This window comes from Arachis hypogaea, chromosome 13 (genome assembly GCF_003086295.3).
Source record: "Arachis hypogaea cultivar Tifrunner chromosome 13, arahy.Tifrunner.gnm2.J5K5, whole genome shotgun sequence".
NCBI lineage: Eukaryota > Viridiplantae > Streptophyta > Magnoliopsida > Fabales > Fabaceae > Arachis > Arachis hypogaea.
In genome coordinates this window covers 43,332,141-43,343,023 of record NC_092048.1, presented here as the reverse complement: position 1 = coordinate 43,343,023, position 10,883 = coordinate 43,332,141, and the positions used below count along the sequence as shown (strand labels likewise).

The following is a 10,883-nucleotide window of genomic DNA, read 5'->3' as shown; positions in this document are numbered from 1 at the left end:
CCTACATTCCTACTTATTATATTTATTGTCTCCCATTTCGTAATGGTTCTTTTGTCTTGGTTGCTGATTAATGAGGGAAAAAAAGACAACAATATTACAATAATAAGCGTTCATAATTATTTATCTTTTTATATAAAAAATTCATATTGATATCATACATTATATTTGAAAAAAAAATCATAGTGTGGGACATTTTTTGTCAATTAGCCCAGCAAGGATTTTAGTACTCTGATGCTTTTGCGTGGGTCAGTTGTGGCAGATAAAGGCCCGGTTCTAATAAAACCAAAATGGCCCAATATGGTCCAATAATGGCCCAGTTCACAATCTGCTTCTGCTAGCGCTGGTTACTTGTTACCTGAAACGGCGACGCCGCTAGTTTGGTTTCAGTGAACCTCTACAGCACACTATTCATCTCTCTGTCGAATTCAGGTATGTATCTTTCATTTCTTTTTCATTTATTATCCATTTTCTCAGTTTTTTTGGGCGCCTTTTGAAGATTAGTGGTTAGTACTAGCTGAATCTATTTATGTCTCGATACATCTATTTTGATTTCCAATGTTGCATTCTGTTTGCTGCAATTTGGGGTTTTCGTTTGAATTGCACATGGTTTCTGCTTGCTGCCACTCTGTTTTCCTCTTTATATAAAAATTGAATGTTTACAAAGATAATTTATCATTTTAGCTATTGATTTTGTGTGTTGAACAACATAGCTAAGATTTATTCCTACCTGAGTTGCTACGTAATTCAATTGCTACGCGTTCTTTGCTGGCTTTGTTGAGTGCTATGTTTCTATAACCTTGCAAGGTCTATTGTAGTGTGAAGCAAATTTGTGAGTTTCAAGTGATTGTTTGTTATTTTTGTTTAATGTTTATTCTCTTGTTGGTTGTTGCTGGAGGAGGGATTATGTATGATGGTTTTTTGTTGGGTTTCTTCCTCAGAAATCATGAAGGTGAGATCATCTGTTAAGAAGATGTGTGAGTTTTGCCGGACTGTTAAACGCCGGGGACGGGTCTACGTGCTCTGCACAGCTAACCCTAAGCACAAGCAAAGACAAGGCATGTCAACATTCGCAAATGAAGCACCATCTCATCCAGTGTATGTGTTCTTTTCTTTTTTTTGTTTCACCCTTCCATGTTTTAAACTGTAGTATCTGCCTGTGGCATGGATAAATTGTATTTTGATGGTCATGTTTTAAACATTTACTTTCAAGTAATCATTTGATTTTGCTGCTGTCTTCATTTCTGATTCATGTACTTCCATAATTCCTATTGGATTTTCGGTAACTAGATTGCTAAAATAAATGCAGTTCATCAGAGATAAGCAGCCACAAGCAAGAGATTGTTAGGTCTACTCACAGTTTGCGAACAGGACTGGCCTCTATGATTCCACAAAGGCACAGCTTGGCTATGTTGTATGGATGGAGGCTAGGCCTGGCCTCTATTATGTCTAAGAAGTAGGTAAAGATAACTAGTAATTTTGAATCCAAGTATTAGGAGGAATAAACATGAACTGATTGATAATCAACAATACTGGATTAAGGCCTCTGGCTTGCGCGCTCACTCCTTTGTATTTGATGAACTTGTCTCCTTAATTTCATTTTTGTTCCAAGTCATATCTGATGTACTACACTCAAACAAAAGGAAACCCTTTATAGTATGTTTTTCCTTTCACAGAATGTTTTGGTGTTCAAGTATGTAATGGTGGAATGCAATGAATACATGAAGCTCACTGTCAATCCTATGTTTTCGGTCATAATGGTCTAAATTGCAAATTTCCATTCCATTGATAAATATGGGTTGGATCTGCAGAATGAAAACCAAACCACGACGTCCCCTTTAGCTGGGTAAAATAGGAATTATCAAGCTACCATAGATTGATCAGGTGATCTTGAGTAGAAGATTTAAACGAGATCTGTAGTTTGCAATTCTAGTCAATTTTTTCACCTCCTTAGTCATCTTTAGTGTCGAGTTATTTAGAAGGAAAATATTAATAAGTGCTCTGAATCCTGTACTTACGGCTTTTCAAATCTGTTCTTCACCTAAGTACCATCTTTTACTACATAGTTAAGACTTTAAGACTAAAGACTTAAAAATAATTACCATCTTCAAATAAGTACTATAATACGTGATATTTGTGGAACATCTACAATATTCTAAGTTTTTAGAAAAAAAAGTCAACCAAAAAAATTCATAAACGCAAGGACACTTAAACTAGTTGGAGAATAGATGGAGAAGATTAATCACAAATTTCTTTTTCTTAAGACTAGCATTAGTTGACAATAATCTGTTGATGAGCAGATAGCTAATCAAAAAGGCACAAAAATAGTTTTATTACTCAATTGAATATCTTCGCTGGAGAACCATTTTTTTTTCCAAAGTACTCCAACTCAACAGGCCAAAGATTAATATATTGCAAATCAAAGCTCTATTAAAAATTTGCTGTTAGCTAATAAATTACTGCATACATAAGACTGAATTTGAACCCCGATACTTGCTTAATCAGACTAGTAAACTAACCACTATATTATCCAAACTAGTGAAGATTATTTTCCAAATTGAACGGAAAAAATAAAGACCAAAGAGAACTATAATACCAACGAATTAATTTTAGTTACAATAATTTTGACTACACCAAAATAAATTATGGATATCAATTTCCCCAAACCGAATATTTGTGACTCAACAATGCAGCATTGCATGAAACTGCATTTAAAATTACTAGTTACAAAACTACCATCACATGATTCAACCTCAGCTTGCCATCAGGTGGTAATCACCATGCAAATCCAATCATAAACAAAAAAAAGTGGGAGGTTAAACATAGCCGCCAATCAATAAGATTACAAGTTTCGAGAGCCCTCTAAAAATAATCAGATCATAACAACAGCTTAAAATGAAAGGCTATGCCAGAGCATTGGGATCTTCTGGGACACCACTCCCAGCAACCAGTGGCGCCTGATCCACTTGATCAGTTCCCAAAATCGAATTCTGCTGCCCTTGGGAGCTTGGAGACACTCCCGGATTGGGAGCTTGGACCTCTGGTTCTCTATAATCCTTTTGATCAGAATGGTGTTGATCTGTCCTATCACGCCTATCATAGCTGGGACTTCTACGGGGACTTCGGCTGCGGCTGTAACTGCGACCGCTACGACTGCGGCTTCGACTCCGACGAGGGCTAGGGCTATAGCTGCGACTCCGACTGCGACCACGCGACCAACTGCGGCTTCTGCTTCGGCTCCGGCTCCGGCTCCAGCTCCTACTGCTGCAACTCCTACTACGACTTCTGCTACTATAGTCCCATGTTCGTACTCTCTCTGGGCTACGGCTACGGCTTCTGCCTCTATTCCTGTATCCAACATCTCTTCTGTTGTCTAATCGCCCACGTCCTCGCCCTCTTCCTCTTCCATCCATGTTGAATCGGTCATTTGGACCACGATCCCCTCTACCCCACCCAGCATGACCACCACGAGGGCCACCAAATCCTCGACCTCTATTTCCCCTACCACCAAACATATCAACTCTCCCACCTTGACCGCTAGCACCATGAGCACCAAAGCCACCATCTCTCATGCCACCATCATTGCTGAATCCACTCTCCCTCATGCCACCTCGGCCACCAAAGCTACCATCCCTCATGCCGCCTCGACCACTAAAGCCACCATCTCTCATGCCACCACGACCACCAAAGCCCCCATCCCTCATGCCACCACGACCACCGTTGTCCCAACGCCCACCACCACCAGAGTCGAAACGACTCATCCCACCCCGCTCTTTTCCAAAGTTTGGTGGTCCGCGCAAGGTCATCTGTCTTAGCTCTGGAGGCACATGCTGGTTTGCACCCTCCAAGACTTTGATTAAATCAGATGCATGTTTCCAGTCCTGCTCCGAGAAAAAGGTGTACGATACTCCAGTAGCACCTGCCCGTCCAGTTCTTCCAATTCGGTGTACATAATCCTCAACTCCAGTAGGGAAATCATAGTTTATAACCACCCTGTCACGTGGAATATTCACGAATATTCAATAAAGATCTATACAACCTATTAAAATTCAGATAAATTCTTGAAAGCCACAACGTACTAACTGACAAGATCACCTTTTTACTAGCACATCACATAATATGTGAATAAAGTTTACAACTCTATATGTCAACTTGAAGAAAAGTAACACGGATACAAAGAGGCTAACCTTATATCCTTGATGTCAAGCCCACGAGCAGCAACATCAGTGGCAACTAAAACTGGTGACTTCCCACTCCGGAACTGATTTAAAACCCAATCCCTCTCACTTTGAGACTTGTCACCATGAATTGCAGCAGCCCCATAATTGCGACCAATACTACGGGCAAGTTGATCACATAACCTCTTTGTGGAACAAAAAATAATAACCTTAGAGCCCCGTTCTTGGGATCTGAGGATCTGCTCTAATCGCCTCTGCTTCTCCATTTGAGGGACAAATTCAACATACTGCCAATTACAATATATAAGATATGCAATATTTTGAATGGTGTACATGAGAGACAACATCAAAAGAGCAACAAAAACATATAAGCGATGTCATTAATTGAAGTACAATGCTAATTTATTACCTGTGTGATAGCTTTATTTGCGGCAAGCTCATCAACACTTCCAATGTTAACCTGAACAGGATTAACGAGCAGGTCACTGGCAATTTTTCTTACTTCTTTTGGCCATGTTGCCGTATACATGAGAGTTTGCCTACGTGGTGGAATCTCATTAACAATTTTCCGGATTTGAGGTTCAAAACCCATGTCAAGCATACGGTCAGCCTCATCAAGCACAAGCAGTGAAACTTGCCCAAAGTCAATTTTCTTCATTTCAAGGATGTCATTGAGTCGGCCAGGTGTGGCAACAACAATGTCTGCTCCCCGATCTAACTCTTTTAGCTGTTGGGCTTTGGGTGCTCCACCATACAAACACTATAATGGAGGCAAAATCAGAATGTATCAACAGATTACAGCACATTAATAGGGGGAAAAACTGTAGTTTTGATAAAATAGAAAACCCAAGACATACCGTGCAAGAGAAACGTGAAGATCTTCCAAATTTGACGGCCTCATCTTGGATCTGTGTAGCAAGTTCACGTGTTGGAGCTAAAACCAAGACAGTGGGGCCATTCAAAGGATTATTCCTTCTCTGCCTAAGAAGGATGAATGCAGGCATTAAGTAGCCCAATGTTTTGCCAGAGCCTGTTTTTGCAATTGCCACTATGTCCCTACCTTGCAGTGCTACTGGCCAAGTTTGAGCCTGAATTGGTGTTGGGTTTGAGAAGCCAGCAGAATATATCTGAAATGAAACAAATGCAGGAAAATCATCTCCAAGAGCAGTGCAAAACAGATGTCTTTTGGTTTTTAGAATATGTTGTTGCATTTTAAAAATGTACATAATTTAGCAAACAATGAAACAAAAGGACCCATAGGTTATGGTTGCTTACTGAAGCAACTTGAGGCAATTAAAAAGGAGCAATAAAGACATGAGTGACGGAGCCAATATGCAACAAATCCCATATCACATAAGGTGAAATTTGAATGAAGGGCCAACCACCCTTTTAGAAGATGCCCATGAAAGGCTCCAACCATCCATTTTGCAGGCTCCAAAAATCAGAATAGTAGTTGCAAGTATAAGTGTGCCAATAGCAGATTAGCAGTGCAGCGTACGACATATGCTCCTGCTCTGGAGCAGATATCGCACCTGCGACAAGCAAGAATGAGTTCAAAAGTAAAATTTATGTAAAACCATCCCTTTATTAAGAAGTACCAAAGCATGCAATATAATAGAACATGAATAATACACTTACCTCTCTCAAAATCTCTGGAGGAAATCCAGTAGCATCAAATGTCATAAAAGGAGGTGGAATGTTGTCACCCTGTCCATTAAGATCCAATATATATGATGTAAGAAACAGTCCATCAAACTTAAAACATGGGTAGCAATTTAACAATGTAATAAAACCATTTATATAAACTGTAGCCAACACCACTTGTATGTGAAAAAAAAAAATTTCCGGTCCAAATGGCCAGGCCATACCCTATATATGATGTAATATATATGAACAACAATGGGATTGTGTTCACAAGATCAAAATTATCAATCATGACATGGACTTTTAAAATCTAGGTCATTTCAACAACTCCATAAGCTATTGATCAGGATATTAAAACAAATACCATACATAACAGGCAGCCTAAAGAAAATACAGACCGTTGCTGTAACTTCATGTTGCTGACAATAAATTTCAGCAGGTGTCATATCAGTAACATCTGAAGATCCCATATACGGAGGTCCTTTCAAGGGGTTACTTGAGAGAGGTGGATGCCCTCCTACTGGTGGAAACATGTGCATTGGATGACCTGGGATACCACTTCCATTTCCACTAGGCATTACATTTTGAAAAGGGCCGCTGCTCATTCTCATATCCTGCAAATATGTGGAACAAATATATCAAGGGCAACAACATTTAATCAGACATTGACAAGAATTACAGGGAAAGAAAGACAATGAAGGAGCAACTTAAAATTGAATAATTGATTACATACAAATGATATGAATGACGAAGCATTTTCATGAAACAAAAGCATTTAATCAGATATATTAAAACAAAAGCATACTTTTGCTCAGACATGCAAGATTATCAAGAGATTGTTGATGATTTAAAGGGGAGCATATAAACAGAAAAGAGCAATCATGACACAGATTCTAGGGCCATGACTGACAAAACTATATATATTAACTAAATCACCAACATAAAATAATATATGACTAAAGGACAGAACAAAAACACCACAAAACACAGCTAAAGCCTTAGGGTGCTTGGAGTCTTGGATCAATATGTGATCAATACAGATAGATGCAAGGCAGCACCTTGATGATGTCCCATGCAACTGCAACAGTTAGAACAACACAATCTCAAACAAGGGAGAACAGGATGTGAAACAGCTGAAAAGTCGTTTGGGGTTTGGGATTTTCAATTTTCAGGGACGAGCTTGGTTCTATTCTTGAGAATTGGATTCCTATGTCACGCATATTCCATTGTTATAAATATTCAATGTCTTAGTGTGTAAAACTTAGATAACATGAATCCACCAGTGATTGGTCCAATCATATTGAGAAAAAGACATTTCTGATTTAAAATTCACACTAAAAAGAAAATACCTGCTGCTTTGTTGAAATGGGTATTGGTGCAATATTTGGCTGCTGAGGACCCATAGCTGGCATCTCTTTGCTAGAGTTATAGTAATATTCATTCCCAGCTCTACCATGAAAACTATCTGCATGTCCCATCTTTTGGCTTCCAGGATGGACATTGGGTGGATGACCATGCATCATACCAGGCCCCATCTGGTTTTGAAAGCTAGGACCATGTTGGTAAACTGGATAAGAACTACCCTGTTGTAATGGCACTGCAGAAGGAGACTGTTGTATGCTTCCTGGTGCGCCACCAAACTGTTTTGAGTGACCAGCATTTGCACCTCCATCTGGCACTTGCCCAGATGGTCCGGATCTAACTCCAGCAGGAATGTTCTGATTGGTTTGTTGATAGTTAGATGGCGAAACTCCAACCTGGTTTTCATTTTTAAACTCTGGTTCCTCTATCTTTGGGAATGCTGATTTGAAGTCTTGTTGGTTTTCATAAGAATGACCATGCATGTTATGCTGGGAACTTTGCTGCACAGGTTGAGGCATGTTTGGCTGATATGGCATATAATGCATGTTCTGGGGGGCGAATTGATGTGCTTGTGGTTGCACAGAATGTGAGCCCTGAGCCTGAGATGCTCCTTGACCAAATTGTTGGGCATTGATACCTTGGGGCTGCATCTGATAATGCATCTGATGTGGTTGTTGTGTCATCTGCTGCCCTTTAGGCTGGACCATTTGTTGCCCTTGGGGTTGCATGGGATACTGTCCCTGAGGCTGCATTGAATGCTGTCCCTGATGCGGCATTGAATGCTGTCCAGCCTGATTAAACCCTGGTTGTGGCATGGACTGTGCCAACTGCAAATTCTGCTGTTGCACCCCTTGTGCAACCGGAGATGGCTTCTGCTGAGATGCCACATGCGAACTCTGCTGTTGTGGCATCATTGGCCCATGTTGCTGAGCAAGGTTACTCCCTTGCTGTTGAGAGGACTGAAGCATTTGCTGCCCATGCTGCCCCATCATCCCACCAGATTGCATCGCATGAGCCACAGGTATGGGCGCCATGTTGGGTGTAGAAGCAGCCGGAGCAGGGCCCGAAGGCAAAGGGGGAGGTTTCTCATACTGGGTGACATTAGTTTCAGGGTTCCAGTAGTACAAAAGACCAGTGCTTCCATCAATTAGCCCCTTCCATGGCGTAGGGAGGGTGGGATCATCGGGTGCATACCGTGGACCAGCGGCAGCTTGAGCTGCCTCTGCTGCAGCCATGTCTTGTATGTATCTCTACAGCCCCCCCAAAAAAAAAGGCTACTTTAAATACCATCATAGACCAAAAATCCATTTAGAATCTACCAATTATCCAGTACAACTCAAAGCAAAAGAAAAACAAAACAAGAAAAGAACATCCATAATTTTACCATAAGTAAGTGAACAAATAAAATAAATAAGAGAAATATCATAATTCTTGCTTATTAAGAAAATTATTAGGAAAGAAAGAATAATCACCTGAACAATCGAAGAAGAAAGAAAGCAAGAGAGAGCGAACCTGGGTGACAATGTAAGCTTTTGATTTATGATTTTAATATTTATCCTCTTTTAAATCTAGAATAATTAATCAGTGTGCATGTCGGTGCAGATTTGCGGTGTGTCAGTGATTACAATATAGAGAAGAAATTGAAGGGAAGCGAAGGGAAGGGAAGGTTAGTTGGAAGGCGGAGGAATGGAAGTGAGAATGGTACGGTATTAGGGTTCAAACAACGAAACCTCCGAAAAGAGGAGGAAGGTAACTCTATAATATATGGTTCGGAGGCCATAGACGCCACTAGCAAGGTGACTAGGTACTTTCTATCATAGGAACGGGCCAAGTGGGCCTCATATTATGGCTACATGCTTATTGGGCCTTACGCATTCCTTTGACTGGGTGATCCAATCAAAATTATAAAATATGTCTTTTTCTTCTCGTAACATTTTGAAATGATTTATCAAAAAAAAAAAAAAAGAAGAATAAAAATTCTGCCAAAAAAAAAAGAAAAAGAATTATTTTTTATCTACAAATTTTCTGACTAAAAGAAAAGAACAAATCAATTTTTTTTAAAAATATAATAAATTTAAGTTTCGATGCATTTGTGGTATATTTAATAAATTAAACAATTTTAAAAACTTATACTAATAATGATTTAATATAAATTTTTAAGACATATATTAATTAAATTTTATTTTTATCAGAGAAAAAATATTAAAATAACACAATTAACCTTTTAATTTTATATTATGTCATAATATTTTTTTCATAGTTTTTTATCTTTATATTATGTCAATATTCTCTTTTTATTTTAAATTTTTCTTGACGTTATTTTTCTTTGATAGAAATGATAATGATTAATGAGATAGGATGAAAGATAAAATAGATATTTTAATACTCATATTTTATCCCAAACATTAATTACTTGCCTGGTTATCTGCATGTATTTTATTTATTGTCTGGAATCATATCGACAGGTACTTACAAATTATAACCTATGACTTATCAAAATAAAATACAAAATACAAAATACTAAAAAGTTTATATAAGTTTTAAATATAATTAAAGTCATCAAATCATAAATTCTAAGTGACGTCAAAGAAGTTTAAATTTCCCCAACTAAATTAATTAATTCTAATAATCTATCTCAAGCATTTATTTATAGGTTATTTTTTCGTTATGGAAAAGATGTTGGTGTAATGCAATGAAATGGATATATACAAAAAAATTTTACTATTATGATATCAGTCCAAAACGCAACTTGCCTTTTACTCTTTTCTTTTTTTTTTTGTTCATCAAATTAAACAAATGCAAGTTGCATTTTAGATTTTGGAAAATTTTTAATATATTTTTTATTTTGTTTGAGGCCAAACGCATCCTGCGTTTAATAAGGACCAATATTTTATTTTTTTGAAATAACAAAACACAGCTTGCGTTTTTAACTTTGTGTTAGTCTTTTTTTTTTAATACACAAAATGCAGGTTACGTTTTTAGGTTGTCAGAATTATTTATTTGGAAGCCTAAAACGTAGGTTGTGTTTTGTTTAAAAGAAATATTTTAATCAAGAGTCATGCCTATAAATACAAAGCAGGATTCATTCAAAATGCTTCACTCCACTTCTACTCCTCTTATTCTTCTTTCTTGCATATATGTCATAGTTCTGAATTTTTTTTGTAGTTAATTGTGTCAAAAAAGTCGATTGAAGTTATGGAATGTATTGCAAATTTGCGAGTGTATTATAACGGTGAGATTATACCAAACACACACGAAGGAGTGACTTTTGTTTGTGAATCTCCGTTGTCATTTGCTATTCCATGCACCATGCGTTTTGTAGAGTTGTAAAATGGTCTTTGTTATAACATACAAAATCACATTTCGAAAAGGGTGAGCAACATTTTATACAAGAATCATGTACAAGTATTTGGTGGGCTGATACAGTTTCAAATAATGCCCATCAACGGACGATGCCAGTATGCAGCAGATGTTCTATATTTATCAACAAATCCGATTTTCGCGTGCTGATGATAGAGCTGTATGTTGAGTTCGAATAGCATTCGGGGCTGGATGCGGTTGGCGAAGAGGCCAATGTTGATGAGTGCGGGGATATAGATTGGGAAGAAGATAACAACGACAGTGAAGAGGAGTTCGAAGCCAACTATGAAGTCGATGACGAAAACGATGACAGAGACTTGGTAGGCAATTCGGGGGTGCAAA

General features: G+C 38.2%; 1 protein-coding gene across 3 annotated transcripts; it reads right to left on the bottom strand.

The window, feature by feature from the left end:
- Window positions 1-2,619: 2,619 nt before the first annotated feature.
- LOC112738229 (DEAD-box ATP-dependent RNA helicase 40) lies at window positions 2,620-8,969 on the bottom strand. Of its 3 annotated transcripts, none has more exons than XM_025788575.2 (8): window positions 8,654-8,969; window positions 7,169-8,431; window positions 6,218-6,433; window positions 5,814-5,882; window positions 5,033-5,302; window positions 4,585-4,935; window positions 4,185-4,462; window positions 2,620-3,990 (listed from the first exon to the last, which is right to left on the bottom strand). In XM_025788575.2, exons 2-8 carry the CDS (start codon window positions 8,414-8,416, stop codon window positions 2,901-2,903), a joined length of 3,522 nt encoding a protein of 1,173 aa, XP_025644360.1. In that variant the 5' UTR covers window positions 8,417-8,431; window positions 8,654-8,969; the 3' UTR covers window positions 2,620-2,900. The 3 variants fall into 3 exon arrangements, with proteins under 3 accessions (XP_025644360.1, XP_025644361.1, XP_029147423.1); XM_025788576.2 differs by having other exon boundaries at window positions 8,694-8,969; XM_029291590.2 differs by having other exon boundaries at window positions 7,169-8,455; window positions 8,654-8,961.
- Between the last annotated feature and the right edge of the window lie 1,914 nt (window positions 8,970-10,883).